This window comes from Halichoeres trimaculatus, unplaced genomic scaffold (genome assembly GCF_033239565.1).
Source record: "Halichoeres trimaculatus isolate MK-OKI-2021-1 unplaced genomic scaffold, fHalTri1.1 fHalTri1_scaffold_24, whole genome shotgun sequence".
Classification (NCBI taxonomy): domain Eukaryota; kingdom Metazoa; phylum Chordata; class Actinopteri; order Labriformes; family Labridae; genus Halichoeres; species Halichoeres trimaculatus.
In genome coordinates this window covers 8003180-8030723 of record NW_027437202.1, presented here as the reverse complement: position 1 = coordinate 8030723, position 27544 = coordinate 8003180, and the positions used below count along the sequence as shown (strand labels likewise).

Genomic DNA, 27544 nt, shown 5'->3' with positions numbered 1-27544 from the left:
GTTTGTTTGTTTTTTTGTTTTGTTTTGGGTTTTTTTTGTTTTGTTTCTAAAAAAGACTTAATTTTAATAAAATGATTTACAACAATGTTTTTGGGGGGTTGAAAGTGTGATTCCGCGTTTAACTTTTATTTTGAAAAGCCGCACCGGAAGTCGTCCAGCCCCCTCTCGCTCGACGGGACTCGTTCCCTCCCAGACCGCTGCTGATTGTCCAGGTGGGCGCATCCTCCTCAGGTAGACACGAGGTCGGTGTGACGTCCTTCCAGGTTGTGTATTTTTCTCCTCCAACTGCTGAGAGATGAAAACTCCGTCAGGAAACCTCTGAAAGGATTTCTACTGATTTTTTTTTTTTCATCAAAATAACAAAAAATCACCGTGGGGATGCGTCGATCTGACAGGTGGTCGATAATGAAGCTGTGGAGCTGCATCCTGCTGCTGATGGTGATCTCACCGAGCAAAACACAGCGAAGTGGTATGGATGCTTGCTCTAATTTGAGTCTTTTTATCAGTTTTAAGCTTGTTTAAAAAGTTTTATAACTCATGGAGTGTTTTAGAGCAGTTTTTACTTTCAAAAACAAAAACATTGTTGGATTATGTCATTGTTTACATACAGTCAAACTCAGTGAAAATGCTCTGCATGGCTGCAAAATGCAATAAAATGTGCATTTGAAGTAAGTTGTGGACTGAAGCCTCCATCCAGACTTTCTGATGCTGCTTTCTCTGAATAATCCTCTGGTTTTGTGCTGACACGTGATCTCAAAGCTTGTATCTTTAGGTTGAGGAATGAGGTTGAGGTTTGTGTAAATGTCTGGACTTGTCGATCAGGAATCATGAATAGCTCACAGCATCTTGTGCGCTGTCACCCAGCTGTCTGCAGCCGTGTTTGGTTTTGATTCTGTGCTCAGAGCATCCTGCACTGGCTTGTCCCTGGAGCCCTGGAAAGTTATAAAATGTTGGAAAGTGTTGCTTCTATTTTGATGAATTTGCATTTATCTGATCTGCTGCCAACAGACATTTCAAGCTTTCCCTTTCTGCTGAATCAGCTGTTAAATGTGTGTGTGATTCTCATATTTGCATCCTTCTCTGTTATTGTTTTGTATTGACTGGTCACTTTGCACGCACTCTCTCTGCTGTGTGTTTTATTCATGGTCTTGTTTCATTCTTCAAAGCCGTCTTGGAGCCATATGTTGGCCAGTTCGTCTCTTTCTGGTTAATTAGCATTCTTTTCAAAGTGATTCAGCATCTTTGTGGTTTTCTCGCATCTTTCCGTGCTGACTGCAAATTCTCTGCAGTTGCTTCTTTATCTTTTGCAAAGTTTGTGTGTTTTTGTGGTTTTTATGAGTCTCACACTCATGTAGCTGCTTGCACTTCAATGCAAAGTTGTTATTTGGCAGATCATCTCCTCTTCAGGCCTAATATTCAGGATTAGTGCTGAGCATTAAAGCTCATACAGGTGAGGGGGTTTGCTTGTGCAGGTGCTTGTCAGTGTGTTGTTGTGTCGTGCACTCAGTTGAGTGTGTGTTTGTCTTTTTGTGTAAGGTGATAATTTGCGGTTAACTCAGATTTTCCCTTCTTCAGGGCTTGTTGGTTCCTCCCATGGAAACAACAGACGCTCTTCATCCATACCGCCTCATTTTACCTGACTGTGGTTGCCTCCTCCGCCTGCTACACACACACACACACACACACACACACACTCACTGCTAAACACACAGATATTATGCTGACATTTAGACATGCCTGCATATACATGTAGAGACAGAGTATGCACGGAGAGTTTGCACAACACTTCAGGCCTGTGCATAAAAAGCTGCTCTTTCTGCACTTTTAGTTTTCTCTGGTGAGATTTTCTTGAGTTTGCAGAGCAGAAGAAAAGTATTTTTCCTGCAATTAATCAAGCAATTCAACACCACATTTCAGTGTCAGCAGCTTTTATTTTGCATCAGGGTCGCTCAGAGAGAGAAAGAGCCCAATCTGTCTGTTAAATGACGCCGAATGCCAGTCGACACCCACGGTTTCTGCTTCAGAAAGACACAGAGCAACACAGCAACACAATGCACAAGAAACAGACACACCTCAAGGCTGGAAAATACTTCTCTGTGCTGTTTCTTATTACCTGCAGCTGCACAAATGAAACTGTTTTTACTGACTTTGCACATAGTCCTCATGTTGATGCATCTGCAGGAACAACACAGTGAACTCATTAAGCATGTTAAACTTTTCACGGTGACTTGCATGTTAACATTTTTCTCCAGCTGCTGCTCATTTTGTAGATCGATATGCCTAAAAGTGACTGATTCTGGCTGTGGAAGAGCGGTTCACCCAAATAAGGAGATTCCTTTCCAACCCAGAGCATCATTAACAGATTATTTACTGCCTCACAGTGTCAGAGAAAGTTAATGTGGATTTTTCCTGCGAGCAAATCACCCAAAAGAACATCATTTTGTTTTCCTCTCCTGCATTAACAGATACTGAACCCCTCTGTGTTGACATAACATGTAAGCACTGTGAAAGTATGCTGTAACGTGTCTCCTGGGTGGCCGAGCAGCCCTGCTCTCCCTGATATATGATGCTATATTTTATCAAAGCAGACAACAGACGAAGCTTATAAAAACAGCTGGAAATAAGTGGCTGTGTTTGTGGATACGGGATGTAAAGAGGAGATAATAGTGTGTATATTTACTCCATAATTACATCAGGTGGAAAAAGGTAGTGAATTTTTCTCTTTCCGCTCAGCCTGTCTGAACACGAGAGCTGTTTCTGTCGTAAGAAATATCTATGCTGATTTTACAAGAAGCTGTTGACACCTTAAACATGTAAATTTCACTCCTGGATGAAATGTTTTCTTCAAGCTAAAGGACAGATTTGAGTAACAGTGTCTGAATAAAGTTTTCCAACTCTCAAACTCCTCTGTTTTCCCTTTAGCAGACGTGTTTATCTACAAACCTCTCTTTAGACCAGACTGGATTTACTTTAAACCAGTATTTGTGAGTACAAAGTCTCGAAACAGGCGTTTAATTCTTTGAAAACAAAGCAGTTTATTACTTAAAGTCAGTGTGGTGTCTGTGGATGTGATTTAATTAAAACCCAGCGTGGTTTCATCTCCGTAAACCTGCTTATTATGGTGTAAACCTGCATGCTTCAGTTCAGCCGGGTGGAAAACACGTCTGACTCAGATGAAAGATGATTTAACTGCTCGTTGATGGGATTTCTTTATATCAGCTGTCTCATTTTACCACTTTATTTCTTCTTTACCTTTTTCCTCACATTAGTGTCTTTCCACGCTGGATTAGCAGACGGTTTGACCCATGTCATCCCCAGCTCTTGCAGATTAAAGGCTGTGGATGAAGGGTTGGAGGTTGGTGGTGTTTGAGATGAATTGAAGGACACTGGACTTGTCTCCTTCATCAAAGAGCGTCTCACTGGTCAGGAAGTGGGCGTCGTGTAGTTACCTCCGCCACAGAGGTTGTGTTTTTGGGAGAGTTTGTTTGTTAGTTTGTCTGTGAAAAACTTAATTCAAAAACCAACAAATGGATCTTGATGAAATTTTCAGGATACTTTTCAAATGGGTTAAGGAAGAAGTGATTACATTTTGGAGGTGATCTGGATCACCGTCTGAGCCTGTTTTTTTAATCATTTTTATTTTAAAGGATTCTTTATCGTTGTTGTCACCATATGTGTATATAACTGTGACTGTGACATTCATTTGTATATAAAATGAATAAAAGTGGTGAAAGGACACAGCCTTGAGGCGACCAAGTGGAGGATAAAAGTACGTCAGATAAAAAGCCATTTACTCTCACCCTCTGAGGTCTGTCAGTTAACGAGTCAACAAGCATAGATACTAAGTCCTGGTCAAGGATATGTATGTTGGTCAGACGGTCAGAGAAGGGCATTGACAGCGTCATCAACACTCCTGCTCGCTCTGTAGGCAAATTGCAATGGATCAAGACTGCTTTGCATTTTGCCTAAGATCTCAGGCTTGTGTACCACACATTTATGGGTTAATGGCTGGTGTAGGTAATGTGCTTGTAGTGTTACAGTGGAGCATAGATTACGTTGCTGCCGGCTCAAGTCCTTTTAAACAGACGCCGGCCGCTCATTTCGCCGTCAACCTGTCCCGTCGACCCAAACCTCATCAACTCGGTAACTGAAGACGCCGCCGCTAGACGAAGGAGGAGGTGGTAGTTGAACAGCAGAGAAGAAGACGTCATTGACCTTGGAGAGATTGCCGCCGGCGTTCCCATCGCAAATAAACGTTGATTAAGTCGTAATCCCAGATTCTATAAATATAGGCGCAGCCCTTTAAAGGTAAAGACTCTAATACCCCGCAAGTAATATTAAAGATTAAAGGCGGTTCATGGAAGTAAATGGCTGTTCACACAGATATGATTTATCTAAGATGCGGACGTGATAGGGGTCACTGTATGTGGGGGTGGGGGGCAATGGCGCGAAAGAAATGTTCAGGACTGCACATGTGTAATAAGCTAGTAGCAATAGCTAGAGGGCTGCGCTTATATTCATAGAATTTGGGGTTACTATACGTAACTAATGTTTATTTTCGATGGGAACGCCGGCAGTTATCTTTCCCAGGGTCAATGGATACCATGATACCAAGTTGATGAGGTTTGGGTCATCGGAACAAGTGGACGGCGAAGTGAGCGGCCGTCTACTTTCTTCTCGAGGACTCATGCTAGCAGCAGTGCCCCCCACGCTCATTGAAGACTACTTCTCAGGTGCCCAACTGCTGTCATCTCGCTCTTCGTCCAGCTGCAGCGTCTTCTGTGACAAGGATGATGAGGGTGCGGTCGACGAATCAGGTAAATGGCAAGATGAATGGCCGCCGTCTACTTCCTTTAAAAGACCTTACGCCGGCAACTTCCTGCCCTTGGGTCCTTGAGGTTTTCTTCTCGGTTGCCCAGCTCCTACCATCTCCTCCTTCGTCCAGCGGCGGCGTCTTCTGTGGCCAGGTCGATGAGGGCGGGGTCGGCGAGAGCGGCCGTCTTCTTTCTTCTCTGCTCCTCACTATACTACAGGAAATCGCTCTTTAGTGAGAGTAAGTAATTTGCTCTTTAATAAAGCGGCAGAGTTTGTTCCTTAGGGAGAGGAATCTGCTCTTTAGTGAGGTGAAGATAAACTGACACAAACGTTCGATCAACCCGGCGTTTTATACTCATCTGTGCTGGCACTGTGGCGCGTGAGAAATAGTCAGGGCTGGGCATGCGTGTGTGAGATGATGGCACGCGCACATAGACAAATAATGCTGTATTGGGGATGCCGGAGGTCTTTTCTTTGTTCATCAGCTTTCAGACTCTAAAATTTACACCGAACAAACACAATTAGAGAACACAAGCGTTTACGTTTCTAATCATTTATTTTATTGTAATGATACTTTTGACATTAATGTTCCCTGAAGCCAGTCTGCTGAAAGGGAATAACATTAAACATTAAGTCAAGTGTTGGTGACAATCACAATATGTTTGGTGGAGGTCTGTGCTCTCTGCATCAGTTTTTGTTGCTCTGTAGTTTGATAAACTAGAACAACAGCTCGACAAAAATAACGGTTTAGTTTCATGTTTTCCTCGTCAGCTTTGTGTTTTTATCCAGCAGAAGAATCAGCTCTTGTCTCCTCAGGTTGGATAAACACCTTCCTCCCATAGGCCCCTCTAAACAAACTCCAGGCACACCTCTTCACTTCACCCTGAGGACATTTCTGCTCCGCGTTCACCTCCCGTTTTTATCTGTAATTACACCTTTTTATCCTGCAAGCGTCTCCGATCCAGCAGCCAAACCCCACTCACGCTGATTAGACGTGCAGACAGTAACTAATGTAACATCAAAGCTCTTTTACAGCAGCATGTCAATAATGATAGCTCTCCTATAGAGGGCTTTAAAAGGCTCATAAAGACAGCTGTGGGTGTTTTCTACCTGCTGAAAGTCTGAAGGTGTGATCTCATGCTGATGGGCGAGAGGATGTTTGGTTTTCCATCTTTTCATGGCGCCTATCTGATCCTCCATCTTGGCTGTTGGGTCAGAAAGCTCCTCTCTGTCACTGGGGAATGCTTTGTTTTCCCAGCTGCACACACTGCTGCCTTTCAGGTGGTGAAATGGTGATAATGGTGATAATGGTGCCTGTGGTTTTGCTTCTCCTCCTGCTTTACTCTTTAAGATCTAATCAGGACGTTAGCGAGGGAAAGGGTTAACTTTAGCTTGGTTTAAAACCCTGGGAAGAAAAGGAGTTGATTATTTTAAGGCATTGTACCATAACATCAGATTGGCATTATTAGAATCACTTCTGCTATTCCTGGTGAAACAAAGCTTTGAATCCTGCCCAAAAAACATAACGTCAGGGTGTTGGGCAGCATCTACCTGCACAGGTTTGTGCAGGCTTCAGGAGATCAACTCAAACCAAAGACTGAGCCTGGAGCTACTTCAGTATAAAAGGCCTTGAGTTTACGTCTTGCACTTGAATGTGTCTCGCTGCACCCAGCTCTTGGAAAGCCAAGACATTAATCAGGTTATTAACCGTCTCACTCGTTTCTGTTTGATTAAAAGAGTTAGTGTTAACTTTCCGAGACTTTATCCTGAACTTTCCCCAACCTGAGCCAGAGTCAGCGCTCACTGTCATCTTTTCCATCTGGGTTTCAACATGTTTTCTGGTTGCACATCACATTCAGCGTTGCCACACTCGCTCGTATCTTCCAGAGGGAGCTGGCCGGCTGCCAGAGACCATGTCTTCAGACTGACTCACGCTGCTCTCGAGACAGGGACAGAAAATCTTGTCTTCCATTTCACTGGTTTTACTGTATTTTAAAGGAAAGTGTCAACATAATGTGGAGGAATGTGGAGGGTCATGCTTTCATAATTTTCAAGGTCACATCAGTCAAATTTCTGCAGAAGCAAGAGGAGTTTGAGCTTGTTTAAAGATTTATGACGCACAAATGAGGCATCACATCTTTTCCTTGAGGTGCAGGTTTCCTCTCTTTAATCCAGGGTTGGTGCAAAGATTTCAAACCTCTTCAAAGTAAATATAGAAATCTGATCTGACACAGTTTGCTCTGCTCCTCCTGCCTTTGTGTGGAGGACACAGTAGCCGCTCTGTGAGGGCGTCTGGTTTCTCCGTTTAATGACTCACTGTGAGCTGGTGCCGGGTTATGAACAGCACTTGCCCTCTGGTGTAATATCTGCAGGAATTTACACTAAACCCTGGAGTAAAGAGGCCTTTGCACTTCACTTGAATGTCACATCTCTTCAGGCTCATCCTGAAAAAATGCTCCTCTGGCAGGTGAGATCACCAGGGATGGAGTAAACACAGAGGACCCCTCTCTGTTGTGAACACACAGCCTGTTTGACCTTAATTGCTTTAATTTCTGCTGTCAGTCACATCATCAGAGGAGGCGTCAGGGTTCTTCATCCTGGAACAAAACTTCTCTCATCCAAACTTTTCTCCCATGATTCTTCACTGCTTGATTCTTGACACAAACGTCCTCTTTCTCAGAGAGGATTCCCCAAACAACGGCGTGACTGTCTTGTCTCGGAGTACCCGTGTGGCTTAATGAATCGCGCATTGAGGCCTGACAACCGAACCGTCTCGCACCCTCTTGTCTGAAAATGCTTTTGTCTGTGCCAAAAATCCCACTTCGACATACCGCAGGGGGGAAGGATTCAGCGGGAGGAGGAGGGAGTCATGGGTGTTGATTTCTGCAGAGCTTCTGCCAAGATGCCCTGCGGGGAAAACTTCTTTGCTGCTTTGCGAATCTGAGTAATTCAATAACTGGAAAGTGAAGATTGAAATCAGATAGGAGCGTGGATGATTGAGAGCAGGGATTTGCAAAGAGCAGTTTTAGAGGAAAGAGTGTGTCTGTAGGCCCAGTGTTTGGACAGCAGGTGGCAGCATATCAGCTTGAATCTTTCCTTGCACTTTGCTTTTTCTTCTGACCTCCTTTTACCCTCTGCTTGTTGATAGCAAGACTTAAGAAATGTGTTTGACTCATTATGTTACATGTATGTGTGCACAGCTGAGTGAAAACAAAGCTTTAGTTTCTGCAGACTGGCCTCTGCAGCCATCTGCTGCTCCATGGAGGTACTGCAAGTCCAGTCAGGATTATCAAGAGGATTATTTTGGAGTTTCATTCATGCACAGATCACCAATGTAAAGGTTGGGCAGATTTTCATACATCTGACCTCCAAACTCTCTGTCTCTTTTACTCCTCCTTATCTTGTGACTGCAAAGATCCTGGATAACAGGAGAATGTGTGTGTGTGCTGGTGTTTCTCAGGGCCAGCAGCCTTGTTTTCTCTCAGTTTAATTGGTGTATCAAGTTTCTGTCCCACAGGGATTATCCACAGTTCACACGCTCACATGTATGTTCTTTAACCATAAAACTGTGCTGAGGAAACACACATGTTCTCACGTTGAGCCAAGCTGGACAGAGCGGTTGTTATCTGTAGCATTAGCTGATGCTTTGCAGAGCTTCTCATGGCGATATTGTTCCTTAAAAGTTGAATAAGAGTTGAAGAAGTGTTGGGAGAGTGGAGGAGAGACAGAACGTTCTGTATCGATACAGCTGCAGCACGCCGTGCATATGTTAGTGTACATAACAGTCCCCACACTGAGCGCCAGCTGCCTTCATGAAGTGACATCCACTGACTCCCTGAACCATAATGCTGTGGTGTGTTTACTTACCCCGCTCACGGCCCTGTGCAGGTCAGGGCAGCTGTCGGTTGATGGTGATGAAAAGTGCTGGAAACACAGAAGGAGGGGGAAGTGAAGGGGTGAGCGTGCAGGTTATTGATGGTAAAATAATGACTGATGTAATGAACCTGAATGCACCATGAGGAAGAGGAAAATGAGCTTCACTGTCTTTTCTTCTGCTCCAGCTGATTGTGCAATGAGACTCTTTTCTTTCCTTATAACAGCAAACAGATAAAGACAGGCCATCCAGTTTTCCTCTCTGCATGAGCTTCTGTTTATTTTAATAACCAGTGAGGTTGACATGCTTTAACATGTTTTGATTTTCGTGCCTTGTTTTGCAAGGAGCCACGGCAGTCAACACATGCAGAAGCTGTAACATGTTTCTGTCTGATTGGAGGTTGATAATCAATTTCACTATGCAGCAACATTTGAGATGTTTTTGTTGTAATCTGGATTTCTGAGCCAAGCAACATCATCTGTGACAGCTGGTTTCACGCTCTCCTCCATCTCTTGTTTCCACTCTTGTCCAGCGTCCATCAGAGCTCATCCAGCCCACATGCTGACAGCGGTAGCCTCATTCGAATGCACAAATTACCAAAATGTGTCATCCTCCAAATCTCCCAATGTGGCGCAGCAGCAGTGGCGTGGGCGTGGGAGGTCTGAGGGCTGGAATGTGTAACAGCTGGATGTCTGAGCGCCACAGATGAGGCGGGTATCTGCAGGATGATGGGGGCACACGGGGGCATACAGAGGAGGAGCCCTCCCTTCGCTTATCACCAATCTGTGAGAACCTGGAAGTGGTACATTTTCCAAGGATTTTCTCAGATGAAGCAATGGAGCGTTTCCCTGGGGAGCAGAGCTTAAGACATCGGTCCAATCAGATACGCCCTCACCGGCTGCCTCTTCTTCTCAGCTGTTGTCTATCAGTCTTCTTCACACTCCGGCTGCTGTTTGTCTGAATCCAAAAACACCAGAGTCCAGTTTGTTGCACCAACTATTTAGTTTTCCTACTCACACCTCAGCATCATGGGACTGATAACCACATTTTTCCTGATGCCTTCCTCTTTTGCCGCCTGATATTCCTGAGGTGTTATCTCAGCCCGTCAGCTCCTTTACTCCAGTCTGAGTCATCCTTTTGCACTCATTCACCTTTGTTTCAGCAACATTTTACTGACCTCAGGAAGTAAAACTCTGTTCTCATTCACAAACAAAAACTTTCACAACTAGCTTTCTGTCACTTAGATTAAAATCTGTCATTCATGGCGTATTTCTTTTAAACACCCTCGTATTTCACTGAGGTAATTTCTGAGGGGTGTGTCGCTGTGGTAATGAGAAAACTTTTCATGCATTTTCTCCACGCTGCAGCAGGGTCTTCAGGGACTCACTCATCAACTCACTCAGGGGAGGAGTTTTCACGTTCTTGGGGCAACTCTGAGTAACCAATAACTTCCATCATCAGTGCAACAAGCCAGCCTCCACACTTGGGTTTCCCCCCGTCTGTGCAAAGTGCTTTTTCACTCAGCAGCCATGCACAGGGAGATCCAGAGGGAGGGCCTCTAAGTGTGTGCAGAGTTTTTATGCCTGTCTTTCCATTCACTGGATGCTCAGTGGCCCTTGAACGGCCTGGACTTAACTGCTGACCGGCTGGCTGACAGGTGGCGTTGGAGGAAACAGTGAGAGCTCTGTGTGTGGAGGACTGTTGCAGGGAGCCAGCAGCATGTTCAGGGCCCATACCTGGTTGCTTCTTCTGGCTTTCTGTGCCGGAGGCGTCAAGGCCTGGTTTTGGAGTACCATTCCAAAATCCAGGACCGAGGCCCCTGCAGAGATAAACGCAACCACAGCATCAGGGACCACAGGTGCCTCCTCAGCAGCTAATGGCTCAGAGACAAAGGCGGAGGAGGATGACAACCTGTCCGGGGTTGGGGAAGAAATCATCAACGTGGCTACAGGAATCCGTAAGTTTGTCGAGGCGTGGGACGCAACCCCGACTCCAACTCCAACCCTGACCGCCAGGACTACTAACGGGAGCCTGACAGAGAAGGTGGAGGGCGCTAACCCTAACACAACGGGTAATGAAGACAGGTTCAGAGGGGAGAGGGTGGAGGAGGGGGCTGGGAGTGTGGTTGAGGATGGATCCGGGTCCAGATCAGGGCTGAAGGCTGGTCCTGGGGTAGAATCTGAGCTGGTCCTTGAAGGCGGTAGAGTCCTGTCTGGTAATTTCACCGGGAACTTGAGTGATGTTATGGAAATGAATGGGACAGCTGGTGTTCTGTATCCAGGTAGTCACATCAATCGTTCTGACCCGCTCTGTCTCCCTCTGCCTCCTGATTGGCCGATTTGCTCCAGAAAAAATTCTAGATTTTTCTCGCTGCCAAACTTTTTCAACCACACCTCTGCGGCAGAGGTCGGGGCGGTCCTACATGAGTGGGCGTGGCTCACAAAAGAAAGGTGTCACCCCGGTGCAGAGTGGTTCCTCTGCCTCCTGCTGGCGCCCAGGTGCTCCTCGCCCTCCCGTCACCTGCCCTGCCGCAGATTCTGCCAGGTGCTGCAGGACAGCTGCTGGGCGTCTCTGGAGAATGGGCGTCTCCCTGTGGAGTGTCATGACCTTCCTGAGAGGCCGCAGGAGCGTGGTCGCCCTGCGTGCGTGTCAGTTAGTAACTGGAAAGGTAACCCCGGCGGGTTAGAATGTATCCTGATGGTCGATACATTTTGAATCCGATGTCGCGTCACTTCTGTGTCGGTGTTTGAGCTTTGGTCTGTGCTGCTCTGTCTGTGTTTGTTTGGTGTGGGTAACAAACGTGTCCAAGCACTTTGTGGCTGTTGATGATATTTTTTGCCCATCTCGTGGATGTTTTGCATGTTTAACCCATTAATGATGCAATTCCAGGAGCTTTTTATCACAACTGACAGTTTGTGTTTTTTTAAGTGTTTTAAATATGATTCTCAATCCAAAGAGACAACAATGCATCAAAAGATAACACATTTATGTTGAAAACTCTCTGAAACAACAATTTCCAAACCACACACGCCACTTCCAATGATGCAACTTTGCATCAAATGTGTTCAAACATGCAAAATCTGCAGTGTGGTCAGTGCAGCTGGTGTTGTGGTGTCACTTTGTGTCCAGTTTTCATGTCAAGAGGAGGCTTTTTTAGCATGAATGCATGACATGAAACACCTGAGCTCACATTTCCGTCTCAGGCTGCATGACATCTTCATGTGATCGTCTCGTCAGGCGTGCAGTGCAGAGCTGCATCTGCTAAATCAATGTCTTAGTGTGGTTCGTCAGCAGCAGCTTTGCACGTTTAACTTTTATTCATGTTCATTAAAAACAAAGCGTCCAGATGATATATTCAGTTCAGAAGCTTTGAAGTAAAATCCGTTAGACAGGAAGTGGTCTGGAGGCCTGCGTCCAGCCTTGGAGTGGTGTCGTAAATCGTTGTCTATAGACTCCTCTCTGGGAGGTTAAAGCCTGAACCCTGTTACATAAAACCATCTTTATCTTATGTTTCCCACAGGAGCACTCAACGTAAATGTTCCAGCTTTAAGTGGCTGATCATTTCTGTTATTTTCCATGTGCAACAAGTAGCTTTTTTTGTTTGGATAACCTTTAAACTCAGAGACTGAATTTAGAAAGCTGTATAACACCGATAAGTGTGTTGAATGAACAGTTTACCCTGCATCTTCAGCTTGTAATGTGGGTTTCTTTGTATTAAAACTGTCAGGATGGAGTGAAGTGACGGCTGAAATGCTCGTGCACTTACAGCACTGGTCTGGTTTTGTCATTAGACTGGTTTTATTGGGTGTGTAACACCTGCTCTGGTGTTGGTAAAGATTCAATAACACAAGCTTTCTGGCTCCAATACGCACAGCTCTCCCTACACGTCCTACTCTTGCATGCCGGTCGCTCGTCTCATTCCTGGGTTATCTCATCGTCATCATGTTTCTGATCAGCTGTTGTGGAGTTTTGTGCAGATTCAGAGAGCGCCTGCTGTTTGAGCTTCCAGAGTCACAGAGACGGAGACAATCAGGCCGTCTGTGGAGAGGAAGACGAGGCTGAGGATGGCATTTATGACGGCGGCTGTGGGTGGGAAAACGGTCTGCTGCACAGAGAGCGATGATTGTGTGATCCGTTTGGGAGAAAGGGCAACGGTGTCGTGATGGGAAACAAGAGAGCCTTGTGACTGGGGCAGCCCAGAGTCTCTGCCAGGGGTCAGAGGTCACAACCAGTCACCCACTCTTTAAAACCAGTCACACTTGATGGGTGGTAATCAAGTGACAGTGGGTTAGAGGATGAACAGAGACACAGTAATCTTCAGCTTTTATATAACTCTTCCTGTCGGTCTCTGCTGCTTTAGAGTCTGTTGTTGTTTCTGAGGGCTGGTACCTGTTGCAGCTCACATTCCTCCACATTAAAACTGGACCACAGCCAAAACCCACTTTTTTTAATCCATCTGCAGTAATCTGACCTCTCCTCGCTGATCCTCTGTCAGTCAGCTCTAATTAGCTCTCAGCTCTCGGTTTATTCAAACAGGGATTAGGGTCTGTCACAGCTGTCGCCTCTGTTTGATGTGATGACTGAATCTGAGGGCGTTTTCTGTTGTGTGAAGTCCGCTCGGCCTGGTCTCAGGAGGTTTTCACTGCAGCTGGACGTGGTAATGGTTGAACCTGCTGCTTTAATTGGCTCTAATTCCTTACTCGGTGGTAGAGGTGGGCAGATCGTACCAATGTTGGTATCGATATCGAATGATACCAGTGTAAAAAGATCGATACTCTAGTTTAATTTTTTCTCCTGCTTTCATCTGACTGCTGTGGTTTAATAAAAGTTGCTCCTGCGTTTTGATGTTGCACCGTCAAGTGGCTCAGCGGCGCCAGGGAAACTTAGTGCAAATTAAATATAATAAAAATAAGTATACATAAAGATACAATTAGATAGGTATTACCCCAAAGGTTATGAACAGAACAATTGATCTACAAGACATATTAATTTACACAACCATACATGTATAGAATATGTAGGTACTCATAACAAAAAGGTAAAAAAAAAAAAACATTCAGAAAAAAAATTGAAAAAAATATACTGAATATCATATGGCTCAGACTTGATTAAATATATATATATTTTTTTTTTAAGTGTAAAAATTCTTTATACCTACTTTATTATTAAAAAACAGCGCAATAATGCAAAATTTTTACTTTTTGTATTGTCTTCTTCAACTCTGTTCCTAAAAAAAATTCTTTAAAAAAATTGTTTTAATTTTACCTAAAAGTCATAATTTTTTGCAGTTTATTTTCTTAAGAACAGAATTCCACACAAAACTATGTTAAGAGGAAAATTTTAAAAAGTATCGGTATCGGCGATACTGGCCTTGAATTTCAGACTCTTGCAAAGTGCGTCATTAGAGAAGGATGAAGACAAACTTCATCCCTTGTTTCTGCACATTTTGAGCTCAATGCACATCTGTATGTTCAATTTTCCCAGGTTGCATGTTGCAAACATGCAACCCTATCCCGTGGACATAACCTCATGTGCATCTCATTTCCTCATTAACATTAAAGCCGGCCTTTGAAGAGAAAGTATACATCCACGTTGATCTGGTTTAGAGTACAAAGAGGATGCAGTGACTTCGGGGAAGTGCACATCTTGTGTTTTTTAACATTCATCAGAAACCGTCTCTGTTGCCCACATCTTTCCCACATGCAAACTTCTGCACTCTGGTTTCCATAAACACATGAGGCACATTTTTGGGGGCAGTTGAGCATGATTTAGTGGGTTGCAGTTGGAAGACTCAGGAGTGTAAATGGATAAAAATCTGATCGCTCTGAGTCATCACTCGCTGATACTTTCTGTAACAATAGAGAGAAACAGACTTTTTTTGTCTTCCTCTTTCCTTTCTCATGAGGAGACTCTCTTTTTCCCTCACAATCACATTTCAGCCTGTTTCAGCTGGCATGTCTTGTCCATCCAGGCTTCTGGGACTGACTTAGTCTGTGTTCTTCATCCTATTAGAGTCCCTCATGGTCTCCTTTCCCATGGACATCTGACACGCATTTCCTTCCTCTGCCTCAGCCCGCTCCATCTGTCCGTCCGTCTGAGTCTTCACCACACGTCTTTTCTTTTTTTCACACACTACAACAGGCATCGCATTTCTGCAGGGTTGGATGTTGGAAAATCCTCTGTGACGGGAGACATGAAATCATTTCTGGTGTTCAGACGCCCTCAGGCCTGAGAAGCACTGCTGTGTGTTGTTCTTGATATAATCGGCTCTGTTAGCATGAAGGGCGCCCGGGTTAACGTGATTATTTCATTGAAGCTCGGCTTCTATCTGTGGACTGGAGAAGAGCCAAGTGAAAGAAACAGCTGATCCTTGCCAGTCTCTTATGAAAATAACGCACTTCTGCTTTGCAAAATATCCTCAACTTCAATCTTTTTATTTTGTTTTATTGAGCTTATCATTTGTTATTTTGGTTCCCAGTGAAAACATGAGCAGATCCTGGCTCTGATAGAGACTTGAAAAAGTGTGTACCAGTGTTACATAATGGTCCTGTTACTGGCACATTATTCTTGTTCATGGGAGCATGTAGCTGTGGCTGTGTGTGTGGGAGAGCTGTGGTTGACTGGACAGTTTCCAGATGTGAATGCGTGCACATGAAGTGAAACAGGGCCCGGCTGCAGCACATTCACATGCCGCAACAATCGAGAAAGTTTCCTTTAGTCGTTTATCGTTGCAAATATTAAACTCTCGTTCATAATCAGATCCACCTGACTTGTGCAACAGCTGCAGCAGCTGCGTCGCTGAGATGAACCGATAGCAGGTGCCCTCAGTGGGAAGCTGACCACCCGGTGTGCGCCGTCCGAGCTCCAATCGGACGAAATCCCACAAGATCCGGGCTTAGCTGTGGCTGCTGTGTGCTTTGAGACAGCATAACACACCATTCATGCAACAAGGGCTGTGCAAATGAAGTGTGTGTGTGGGGGAACATGTGTTTAGGATTACTCCCTGTGTGAGTTATGAGCTGGGTGTCCCATGAGTAACTGAGTGCTGGTCAAAGCAGTGTCACTGTCTTCTCAGCAGGTACAGAGGTGTGCCAAACACTCCTGGATGACAGTTTTACGTCAGAGTAAGGTGAGGAGGGAAAGTATTTCTGGAAGGAAACAGCTTTACAGTCAGTGTTTCTCTCTGCTCAAGCCGGTCTTTGTCTGACTCTCAACTATCATGAAACTTTGGGAATCCCCCCACGACCTCTGACCTCTCTGACCCTTTAACATGCAGATTAAACTTTTACAGGGCTGTCATGAATCTGGGGATGACAGGCCATCCTCAGGAGACTCTGAATGGAAGTGTCCGCAAAATGTTTTCTCCCTTGTGACGAGGATTAATGAGAGTATATCCGTGGTCAATTTTCCCTTTGGACTGTGTTGGTCTGTGGGAACTTTTTCCATTAATGTGACCCCGAGTTTCACAGAGACTGAGGCATAAACTTGGAAACTGTACGTCCAGATTTAGCTTAGCTACCTGTCACTTAGCCAGCAGCTGATTTGAAAGAATTTTACCCAAATGAAGAGACAAGTTTCAGGTTTCTTTTGTGTCTTTTGATGAACTCAACCTCTGACCTTTGACCCCTGAGCTTTAAATATTGTTGCACTTGCAGGATGGAGTTGATCTGTGGTTGCTCTTTGACCTGGAGCTTCAATGAAGCAGTGTCCTAACCTTTTTTGCACGCTCTGCTTTGTGAAACAGTTTTACACCTAACCATTTTTTTTGTCTGAAATGTTTTAAGATTCACTAATCGAACATATTTCCCTGATTGTTTCTAAAACGTCTCTTTGCCGTATTTCTCTCCTGTTTTTGCAGAGGAGAGTGGTGTCTCTTTGCTCCAGCTGATCGGAGACCCTCCGCCTGATGAGATCTCCAGGACCTACGGTCAGAGAGGGGAGGTCTCCTATGTCTTCACCCCGGGCGCCGTATCAGGCCAGCCGGCTCTGGCTCATGTCCCCAACCCTTTCCACCGCCACTTCTCCCTCATCTTCTACATCAAACCTTCATCTCCCTCTGCCTCCGTCCTCTTCTCCATCACCGACGGGCCTCAGAGGCTCATGTACATCGGCGTCAAACTCAGCGCCGTGCGCTCCCAGCGCCAGAAGGTGCAGTTCTTCTACACGGAGCCGGACTCTGAGGCGTCGTACGAGGCGGCCAGCTTCGACGTGCCGAGCATGGTGGATAAGTGGACCCGCTTCTCGCTGTCTGTGTTTGAGGAGACTGTGACCTTCTACCAGGGATGCGACTCTGAGCCACAGGTGGTGAAGTTTGAGCGGTCGCCCGACCCAATGGAGCTGGACGCAGGGGCGGGGATTTTTGTGGGTCAGGCTGGAGGAGCAGATTCTGACAAGTACCAGGTAAGATCAGGGTGCTAAAACAACGTTACATGTAAGGTTTAGGTGATACACAGGCGCTAACCTATGGAAGGTTAGGAAGTTAGGCAGATTACATAACAGAATTTATAGAGATACACCCTCTTGACAGTCTCGCATCTGGAGGAGAAGTCCAGAGGAAACACTAAAGTGCTGAGGAGATGTTTGCTTGACACTTTCCTGACACAAACGAGCAAAAAGCAGCCATGAATCGTCCTCTGAATGTCACCCAGAGGAGCTGGAAATGTCAGGTTATCACACTGTGAGCTGCAGGTGTGTATGTGTGTCTGTGTGTGTGACAGCTCTCAGCAGCAGGTTTGTGTCAGGGTCACAGGCAACCGGAAGAGCACAAATTAACCCTCCCCATTCAAGTAAATCTATTACTTCACTCCACCTCTGACCTTTGACCTTTGACCTGGAGCTTGAACTCTGCCAGTGACCCGGAGACTTCATGTGACAGTCACAAGGGGCTTTGAAGGTGAAGAAGAAAAGAAGAAAGCAGATAAATTATGTCCTCCTTGTTTTCTTAGGGAGAGATCGCGGACCTCAAAGTGGTTGGAAACCCTCGGGCCGCTGAGCGATTGTGTGACGACGAGGACGACTCTGATGCTGTGAGTATCACCCTTTTAAGGTCAGCGTGTCTGACTGAACATGAAGTGTGACGTCTTTGCTTCTTGCAGGCGTCTGGTGACTTTGGCAGCGGTGACGGCGAGAGGAGACAGTCTGGGAGCACGGTGAAGGTAGTGAAGCTCATGAGTCTTTTTAAAGTAAAAAATAACGACTGCAGGTTTTCTCACCTCGTGTTTTATCACCTCTAGACCACCCCTGCCTCCTTCCGCCCCGTACCTGAACCTCCTGTGATTTCCTCTCAGGGCAACAGAGTCAAAGAAACAGGTACATGAAAAGAGTTTAAGCCCTGCACGGTAAATACTCTGAACAAAAACATGCAATGGAAGTTTTTAATCCCACAGGAGCTGCTGCCAAAGAAACGTCCTATAGCTTGACTTCCTTTTATGCAGAAATATGCGCCTAAGTGCTCTTGTCTGGACCTGAAAATCTGCAGTTCTTCTGCAGGATTTCACAATTCAGGAGCTGCTTTAAAGTTCTCTAGCTCCCTCTTGTGGTCAGTGACTATAAACAAATAAACCAGGCCTCTCTCAGCCCGTCATGTTGATTCGTGTTGCACCTGTGTTGAATTTTAGACATCAGGTATGGACCACAGTCGGTGGACTACAGCCGGTCTGGACAACCTGGCCCCAGAGGTGGGTTACAGCCTGACAGGATTGTGGATTAAGACACGATGCCATCCTATCACAGTGTAGAATGAGCTGTCTGGTGTTGCTTCAGCTTTTTTTGAGCATGTTGTTGTGTCACATGACAACATGAGCTTTGACTTTGTGAGGTACTGTTTCTGGGATTTGTTTGGATCTCTGAATTTTCACAGTTTAAAATCTGCTCTGGTTTTAGAGCCTGAAAGTGCGATGGTTGTTGATATCATGTTTTTATGGCGGGGTTTGCAGCTGGTGCTTCCTGTTTTGCACAATCTGCTAATTTTTTTGCATTTTGGTGCTTTGTTTTCATGTTTACATACATGTAACTTCATGGCACGGGCATCTGAGCTCCGTTTTCTCATATTTTCCTGAGAAGTTTCTGTTACAACTTTATGTTAATCTCAGTCCTGCTCTACTTTTTCATCCTGGTGCCACACGTCTCCAGGTCCTGGTGGGGCCAAAGGTGAGAAAGGAGACCGCGGTGAGAAAGGCTCCAGGGGGGACACAGGGCCTGCAGGACCAAAGGGAGAATCAGGATTCAGCTCTGGGTCATCCTCCCAAGGTGGAGGACGAGGACAGAAGGTAGACCATCGCTCTGAGTGTCTTTGTGCATTAAAACAGTTAATTATCATAATTTCATCGTCATATCTGTGATAAATGTTTGTTTCCTTTGTTCCAGGGAGAAAAGGGGGTGAAGGTACGCGGTCTCTGTTTTTAGTAGGAACAGCTGTTTGCACATCAACCCTCCATGACGTGAAGAAGAGACGTTGACCTGTACTTCCTGTCTCCTCACAGGGCAGCTCCGGCGTCGGATACTCTGGTAACAAAGGTGACCGTGGGCCTCCAGGGCCTCCAGGTCCTCCAGGTCCTCCAGGACCTGCTGCTGAAGTGGTTCGGCTCGGGGACGGCTCTGTTGTGCAGCAGGTCTCTGGGCCATCTGGACCACCAGGACCACCAGGGTCAAACGGAGTCCCTGGACCACCAGGAACTGATGGAGAACCTGTGAGTGTAGAGTCCAGGTCTGGATCTGGATCCACTTTGTTCAGATGAGCATGGTCTGATGGTTTTTTCCTCTTTCAGGGAGATCCAGGAGAGGACGGGAAGACTGTGAGCCCCTTCTTAGACAGACTAATAGATAATGATAATGATGGATCGTTTATTACAGAGCCCCCCTTAAATGTGTCCTTGCTTTCATTTCCAGGGTCCTGCTGGGCCACCTGGTTTTCCAGGGACTCCAGGAAGTACTGGTCCGAAAGGCCAAAAGGTTTCAGTGAAACTAAACTATTGGATGAGTTTTAATGTTTCATAAAGTTTTCTTTATTATTTGTTTGGAATAACATTGTATGATATTTTTAGGGTGAGCGTGGAGAAGGTCAACCAGGACCTCGAGGTCCCCCAGGTCCTCCAGGACCTCCTGGGTCTGGCACCGGTGACCGCCCAGTACGTAAAGTTGCACATGTATTAAGGTTTTATGGATAAAAAGTATTCCTCTTCGCTGTTTTTTGATTGATTTTTCTTTTTTAAGACGTTCTTCGACATGGAGGGCTCAGGGTTTGCAGACTTGGACAAATTCAGGGTTCGTTGTTCATTTGAACGGTTTTTGAATCAGACGTTTTTTTATGCAGCATAATATATTTGTAATCTGTTCCTCAGGGTATGCGTGGGCCTCCTGGTCCTCCAGGCCCTCCAGGACCTCCTGGGACTTCTGTGGCTTTGGGATCCAATGGTCCAGTAGCTTTTGGACCTCCTGGACCTCCAGGACAGGATGGAGCGCCTGGTTTACCAGTGAGTGCTTTCATGTGAAAAAGTTCTGTCCATACTTGGTTTGGTGTCTGAAATGTGGTTCCAGTCTCTGGTCTTTAGTCACAAGCATCAAACCTTTAACAACTGTGTGCCCACTTTGTTTGGCTTTAGGGCCCCCCAGGTCCCCCTGGTGCCCCAGGTCTACCAGGACTAAGAGCAGATAAGGTGAGAATGCACTGACGAGTTTTTCTCTGGTGTTATCATTAAAGTCAGAGAATGTGTTTATCTGCAAAGCTTCATCACGGTTCATTCTACGCCTGTTTGATGGTTTCCCTCTGCAGGGTGATGGCGGTGAGCTCGGTCTTCCGGGGCCAGCTGGAGAAAAGGTGAGCAGAGTCCAAACAGATGTTTTTACTCTTTATTGAAATTGGAAAATGAAAAATTTGTGGCAGGTGTACCCGGATAGATTCTGTCCTCCATGTTTGTCGCTTTCCTCTAGCAAGACTCGCAAGACTCCAACCCTTTCACCAGCTTCTTCTCTTACTTTGCTCCGTCCTCTACGGTGTGTAATGGGCACAGGTACTGGGGGGGTCTGCTTTGGTGATTTCTTTCCCCTGTTTTTACCTCTCATGTTCCTCTGACTCTGGTTTCTAATGCACCTCTTCTGATCTGAGTGTTTTTCACCTGTCTGTAGAAAGAGGAGGAACTTCCCTCTGTAGTGTCTTTGCCTTTAGCTGTCTTTCACATATCCATGTAGGACAATGCACCGTGGATCTCTGGTTTTCTGTTTCACGTCTCCTGCTCGTCATCTTTTGTTTCTTCTTCAATCATTTCTCTCCAGTTTTTATTAACAGGAATCTCTAACAGTCCTGATTCAGGATCTCAGAAAGACTCAGTAAATACTGCTGTACTCATCCTCCTCTTCACCTCAGGGTGCTCAGGGTGAATCAGGAAGGCCAGGGACACCAGGACAGACCGGACTTGCAGGGCTTCCAGGTCCCATGGGGCCAGTTGGACCACCTGGGCCTCCTGGGCCACCAGGACCCCCGTACCGCATTGGATTTGTGAGTAAAGAAAATGATGGTGTATGCTCAAAGATTTTTTAAAAGTCTTTAAAGTTTCTTCTGTTTTGCTTTCCTCTCAGGGGAATGAAGTTGGATTTGAAGGGACTGGAGGTGGCTTACCTGGCCCACCTGGACCCCAGGTACCAATCATACATACAGGACACTCTCTGACCCCCTTTTATGCTGTAGATACTCAGGTTTGTGTGGTGTCTTTCAGGGTCCACCTGGTGTTGCTGGACTTCCTGTAAGTACGGCGGTGTTGACAGAAATCTCTGTCCATCTGTTTCTGTTCCTTTAACTCTTCAATCCTTCGATCAGGATCAGGAACAGGTTTTTATGATTTCCAGGGTAAACCAGGTCTGCCTGGCAGCCATGGGGACAAAGGAGCTGAGGGATCTCGAGGTCCTCCTGGGATCCCGGGACTGGATGGGTTTGCTGGACAGCCGGTAGGATGCTAGAATACGTTTTTGGATTTAAGCTGCTTTAATTTCATGAATTCTTTCCAAACACGTTCAGATGTTTTAACAGAGAGTTGCTGTTGTTGTTATTTTTAGGGTCAAAAAGGAGACAGAGGAGAAAGAGGAGATCCAGTGAGTCAGATCTTCTTGCGTTTGTCTTTTTGGGATCTCTGACTCAAACTTTAGACTCTACTTTCATAATCCAACACTTTGATCCATCACATAAGAGACTCTGATTGGAGGTTTTGTCCTAATTTTTTCCAGGGTCTTCCAGGGCGTGATGGAGGACAGCCTGGACCTCCAGGGCCTCCAGGACCACCAGGACCTGTCACCTACCAGACGACAGACGTATGTGACAGATAGATTTAATGATGCCTGCGATCAAATCACTGATGTCGTAGATTGAGTTCGTGCACGTTGCTCATATTAACTAACATCCACTGCCTGCTGACTGTGTTCACCCCCCACTAACTGACCTAACTTTGTCTCGCTGTAGTATAATGACGTTTATTGGAACGAAGGGTCACAGGTGAGTCCTCCCCTAACTGAGCCTGCCTTAAACCTCACTAAACCTTCAAGATTTCTGAACCATGAGCAGAATATTTGTTCTTTTATTGACAAGTTTTCAATCTCCTCCTTCCTTCAGGGACTTGGTATCCCAGGCCGAGCAGGATTCCCAGTATGTAACGCTTTCTCAGTTTATAATCCAGTATGAGGAAATGAAATAAGATTAAAAGAATTTTGTTTCTGTTCAGGGGCCGTCCGGACCAAAAGGAGACAAAGGAGATCCTGGTCCTCAGGGATTTGCCGCTAAAGTAAGAAAATCAACCTCACCTCAAAGAATCAAAGCAGCGACATGTGTTTGTGTAACTTTTTGTTGTGTGTGTTCAGGGACAGAAAGGAGAGCCTGGTGTCATCTTAGGGTCTGATGGGAGACCTCTGTACCTCGGTGGTCTCGCAGGACTGCCGGTGAGATAAACTTAAAGATTCACTAAGTTACAGGGATGTGTCCATCATGAGGTGATGTTTGAGCATTTCACTGTATGTGTGTGTGTGTGTGTGTGTTTTACAGGGTGAAAGTGGACCTCCTGGCCCAACAGGACCTCCAGTACGTACCCCAGTTTTATCCCAGACATTATGAGTATGAAGTATTACAAGAAATGATTCATAATAAAGAATTTTGTATTTCCAGGGTCCATATGGTCCTCCAGGCCAGAAGGGGGAGATTGGACTCCCGGGTAGACCGGTACGTTGGTTTAAACTGTACGAACGAGTCTGAACCCTGAAACTGATGTTGAATACAATTCTAAAAGGTGTGTGTGTGTGTTTTGCCGTAGGGTCGACCTGGTCTGAACGGCGCCAGAGGAGAGAAGGGAGATTCGGGAACTGGATCAGGATACGGTTATCCTGTGAGAATTCATCCCTCTGCTTTATTTTACTGAGACAAGTCACCAGAACCTGAGATTTACCTCTAAAGATCAGGTGATTAAAACACAGACACTAATGCTGTTTGTGTTCCCCAGGGTCCACCAGGTCCACCTGGGCCCCCTGGACCTCCTGGACCTTCAAGTCCATACGACAGGCTAGGAGTGAGTAAACTGTTTAACTTGTACGATCATTTGCTGATTGGTTTTATCTCCAAAGCATCACAGGCTCACTGATCCGTCTGTAAACTCTTTCAGGGGTATGGCGATAACTCCAGGTATTACCCAGGTAAATTCACGTCTGTATTTAAGTTCCCTGAGTAAAACAAAAGTTTGAGAGAGCAGATTCCTGTTGGCTTGCCGTGGAAGAGAAACTAACCCTGGCGTTACCGTTCTAACTTTTGTTTACAGCCACCAAAGGAGAGAAAGGTGATCGTGGACCTCCAGGGCTGCTTGAAATTCAAGGTAGTCCCTGTTTTTCTGCTCAGTCACACAATTAAAAGCTCAAAATGAATCTTAACTAATCTCAGAGTGTGCTGCTTGTGCTCTGCCTCAGGTTACGGGTCGCTTGATATCAACACTTTCAGGGTGAGTCTGAGACGTCCAGCTGATTGTTGTGGTCGATGTTATTGTACACGTTTTATGTTTCTTGATTTCTTTGTGTCCAGAATGAGATGAAAGGGGAAACAGGAAGTCCAGGCTTAAAAGGAGAGAAAGGAGAACCAGCTGGAGGATATTACGACCCTCGTTATGGAGGGAGCGGGTACCCAGGGGCACCAGGACCACCTGTAAGATCACCTGAATCTAACACGACATGAAGTTAACTTTTAACTGACGTTAAAATCTGATCACTTTCATCGTTGTCTCATCAGGGCCCACCAGGTGACTCCATCATTGGCCCACCAGGCCCTCAGGGGCCACCTGGTCAACCAGGTAGAGGCTACGATGGGCAACCAGGACCACCAGGGCCTCCTGGACCTCCAGGACCATCCTTACCTGGAGCTTACAGGGGCACACAGAGTGAGTCATGATCTTTGGAGCACTCAAACAATCCAGAGTCGGCCTTTTTCTTTGAGCTCATGTGCCCCTCTTTGATTGACAGCTATCAATATCCCTGGACCACCAGGACCTCCTGGAGCCCCTGGATTACCTGGACACTCGTCTGGGGTGAGAAGTCTTGTCAGATCAGATAGAGTATTAAAAAACATTTCGACTCTGTTGAAGTACTGTTGGTCTTCAGTCTGATTCAGAGGGTTTGTTGGGTGCAGGTGACCGTGTTGAGAACCTACGACACCATGACGGCCACCGCCAGGAGACAACCTGAAGGCTCTCTGGTTTACATTTTGGACCAAACAGATCTGTACCTGAGGGTCAGAGATGGAGTTCGCCAAGTGCAGGTGAAACCTTCAGAAACCATCAGAAAGACGTTAAACTTCCTCATCAGATCAACGTATTAACCTGTCTGTATTTGTTGTTTTTCAGCTTGGGAGTTATATCCCTCTGCCCAACGTTGATGTAAGTGTTTTTTTTTTCCTTTTCTCTGTTTCAGGACATAAAATCCTCCTGTTTCTAAAAAATCTCTCTTTTTGTTTTCAGGGTAACGAGGTTGCAGCCGTGGAGCCCCCTCCAGTCGTCCCTTACTCCCCAGACCACCACACACACACCGAAACCTCTCAAAGGCAACCAGAGAGTCCGGTCTACCACGGCACCGAGCACCATTCACAGCCAGACCCGTATCAGCCGCCAAACCCTGATCCACGCTACACTGATCCCAGATACCAGCCGGACAACCGCTACCAGCCGGATCCAAGGTACCCCGCACCCACAGACCCTCGATTCCCCAGTTACTCAGACCGGTTCAATCAACCCGACGGCAGATATTCTGTCCACACAACCGAGACTCGCCCTGCGTATCCGGACCCTCGCTATGCAGTCACTCCTCAGAGAAGACCGGCTCCACCGCAGCCCCAGACTCCAGTCCACCATCATCAGTCGGGACCAGGGGTGAGTCAGATCCTCATGGTTTTGAAACTTTGTGTGCAGCACCTGCTGAGCAATAGATTGCATGTTTGGGGTTGAAGAAAGTAACTTTATCTACTGAGCTCTCGCTAAAGCTGTCCCATAATCCTGCTACTAAACTTTCTCATCGTTTGTGATCTGACGTGCTTTCTAACTCATTGTCTTGCCGTGTGTTTGCTCGTCTAACTAACTTTTATAGCCACGTATTAAGCTATGCATCTAGCTTAATATTGAGCTATCTTGACACATATCTCTTTGAGTCTTTTTTCTAGATAGGGATCTTGATGTTAAGTCTACTAACTAGCTATTTACCCAACTAACTTTGTTTCTTACGATCAAGCTAACTTTCTAAATAACAAATCATTTTGCTTAACGTCTTGCTGTCTTCCTTTTAATTTAAGTATCCGGCTGCAGCTTCTCTATCTGCTCATACAGCTTGTTCAGAGTGTGTTCATTGAATTAAACACTGATATTGTCTCAACAGCTCCACCTCATCGCCCTCAACAGTCCTCAGAGCGGCTCCATGAGAGGAATCCGTGGTGCAGACTACCTGTGCTTCACCCAGGCTCAGGCCGTCGGGATGAAAGGAACTTTCCGGGCCTTCTTGTCCGCCAAACTCCAAGATCTCCACAGCATCGTCCGCAAGGCTGACCGGGACCGTTTACCAATAGTCAACCTGAAGGTAGCAAACAGAAGTTTAGCACTGAGGGATATTTTACAGTCAGTGCCAGATAAGATGTTTGATTGCACTTTCACAAATGATTTAACAACGGACTAGACTCCACCGCAGCTCTGTGCTCAGTGATTTGTTTCCACTTTCAGGACGAGGTTCTGTTTGATAACTGGGACGCCATCTTTAATGACGGAAGGATGAAGGACAATGTGCCAATCTACTCCTTCGATGGCAAAAACGTCATGACTGACAGCACATGGTAACCACGACCGTGACAGATTCAGCAACTCATGAAACTTTTACTCTGTGCTCTTAAATAACAACCCAACCTCTTTTTCAATATTCTAGGCCAGATAAGATGATGTGGCACGGCTCGAACAGCAATGGGCAGCGACACGTGGACAGCTTCTGTGAGACATGGCGCGTCGGGGAACAGACGCTGACCGGTATGGCGTCGTCACTGCAGAGCGGCAGCCTCCTCCAGCAGAGCTCCAGTAGCTGCTCCAGCTCCTACGTGGTGCTGTGTGTGGAGAACAGCTACGTCGGCCACTCCAAGAGATAGACACACACTCACACAGGACAAAGTCTGTGAAGCTTTCGTCCACACACACACACACACACACACACACACACTTTTCTATCTTTGCACCTCGTGTGGTGCTTTGTAAATATGTTTTTTTCATATGAATAATGAGTTAATGTTTGTTATCCCTTCATATACGGTGCTACACAGGATTATTCCACAAGTTGAACCCAAGTTAAGCTCAGGTGACAGACGGTAACACATCCTCCGACAGCCATGTTGGAGGCTTCACGCCTTAAAGGGATCTGGTGGCCTGAGAAGGCAGTGAACGCCAATCATTTCTTTTCTGTTGTTAGCTAATAACCGCTTCAATATCCAGTATGTACTTCATAGAAAGTAGCTTACAAAGTGGAAACACCCCCAACTTTTGTCTGTCCATTCATCTATTTTACAACTATTAATAATATTTGATACCAAAACTCTTTTTAAAGACTTTTGCAAACATTTGGATGAACCCAAATCGATCTTTAATGTACCACAAAGACAATTTTAACCTCTTTGTTTTCAGAATAACTTTAATCCAGAAACACAATCTAAAGATTTGACTGTGAAAGATTTTTGATTTCTAAAAATAGACCAAAAACAGTGTTCATAACAGTTAAAGGTTTCTGCACCTTTGATTAAAAAGCTTTATCTGTTTTAAAAACGAGCCAACAACCGGACGTTTCAGCAACAATAAAAACGGATTAACTGTTTGTAAAATGTATGTTTTTTTACTTCTTTTACACTGATTTTATCTGTAACCAAAGCACTTGAGTAACAGCTTTTTTTGCTACTGTCTTTCATGGGAAGATATTTTCAAATCATATTGTAGTGACAACAAAGGGATATTTATTTTTTATACACTGTGCATTTTCATTTATCCAGCAACCTTACACAGTGATGTGTACCTGAGAGAGTTAAGGGACCAGGTTTGTGTACAGTCATTTAGAAAGGACTCAGCCATATTTGTTCGTCCATGCACTGTTGCTTTTCTAAAATGTTTCTTGTTTATAACAGAACGGAAAATGCACTGCAGCCAGGTAACAGTGGAGAGGATAAAACACTGGTCCAGAGATAGATTTTTATGATTAACCAGCAGTGCCAAATTCAATGCAGTCAGGTTTTATCTGTTTTTTTTTTCCCTCTGTGTGAAACGCTGCATCTCATTGAATAAACCAGTGTGTAAAGTGTACAGTGTGTTGTGTGATTTCTGCTTTCTTGTG

At 45.5% G+C, this 27544-nt stretch overlaps 1 protein-coding gene across 6 annotated transcripts in view; it reads left to right on the top strand.

Annotated features, from left to right (window-relative positions):
• The first annotated feature begins 212 nt into the window (after positions 1–212).
• LOC141785817 (uncharacterized) overlaps positions 213–27544 on the top strand; it is a 28333-nt gene continuing 1001 nt past the window's right edge. Inside the window, exons 1-43 of one of the 6 annotated variants that reach the window (XM_074664349.1) lie at positions 213–469; positions 16548–17089; positions 17635–17715; positions 17785–17844; positions 17923–17998; positions 18307–18366; positions 18821–18957; positions 19055–19072; positions 19171–19377; positions 19456–19482; positions 19577–19639; positions 19732–19815; positions 19901–19951; positions 20029–20160; positions 20290–20343; positions 20460–20504; positions 20618–20680; positions 21051–21182; positions 21263–21322; positions 21400–21426; positions 21530–21628; positions 21737–21772; positions 21905–21988; positions 22137–22169; positions 22287–22319; positions 22396–22455; positions 22532–22609; positions 22713–22748; positions 22833–22886; positions 22978–23049; positions 23164–23229; positions 23323–23353; positions 23476–23529; positions 23621–23652; positions 23733–23852; positions 23937–24084; positions 24167–24231; positions 24333–24461; positions 24547–24579; positions 24661–25068; positions 25568–25765; positions 25906–26015; positions 26105–27437. In XM_074664349.1, the coding sequence (XP_074520450.1) occupies positions 379–469; positions 16548–17089; positions 17635–17715; positions 17785–17844; positions 17923–17998; positions 18307–18366; positions 18821–18957; positions 19055–19072; positions 19171–19377; positions 19456–19482; positions 19577–19639; positions 19732–19815; positions 19901–19951; positions 20029–20160; positions 20290–20343; positions 20460–20504; positions 20618–20680; positions 21051–21182; positions 21263–21322; positions 21400–21426; positions 21530–21628; positions 21737–21772; positions 21905–21988; positions 22137–22169; positions 22287–22319; positions 22396–22455; positions 22532–22609; positions 22713–22748; positions 22833–22886; positions 22978–23049; positions 23164–23229; positions 23323–23353; positions 23476–23529; positions 23621–23652; positions 23733–23852; positions 23937–24084; positions 24167–24231; positions 24333–24461; positions 24547–24579; positions 24661–25068; positions 25568–25765; positions 25906–26015; positions 26105–26318 (4203 nt within the window). In that variant the 5' untranslated portion in view covers positions 213–378 and the 3' untranslated portion in view covers positions 26319–27437. Of the gene's footprint in view, positions 470–10225; positions 10761–16547; positions 17090–17634; positions 17716–17784; positions 17845–17922; positions 17999–18306; positions 18367–18820; positions 18958–19054; positions 19073–19170; positions 19378–19455; positions 19483–19576; positions 19640–19731; positions 19816–19900; positions 19952–20028; positions 20161–20289; positions 20344–20459; positions 20505–20617; positions 20681–21050; positions 21183–21262; positions 21323–21399; positions 21427–21529; positions 21629–21736; positions 21773–21904; positions 21989–22136; positions 22170–22286; positions 22320–22395; positions 22456–22531; positions 22610–22712; positions 22749–22832; positions 22887–22977; positions 23050–23163; positions 23230–23322; positions 23354–23475; positions 23530–23620; positions 23653–23732; positions 23853–23936; positions 24085–24166; positions 24232–24332; positions 24462–24546; positions 24580–24660; positions 25069–25567; positions 25766–25905; positions 26016–26104; positions 27438–27544 lie in introns of those variants that run through there. The other 5 variants (XM_074664348.1, XM_074664345.1, XM_074664347.1 and 2 more) reach the window with 5 other exon arrangements.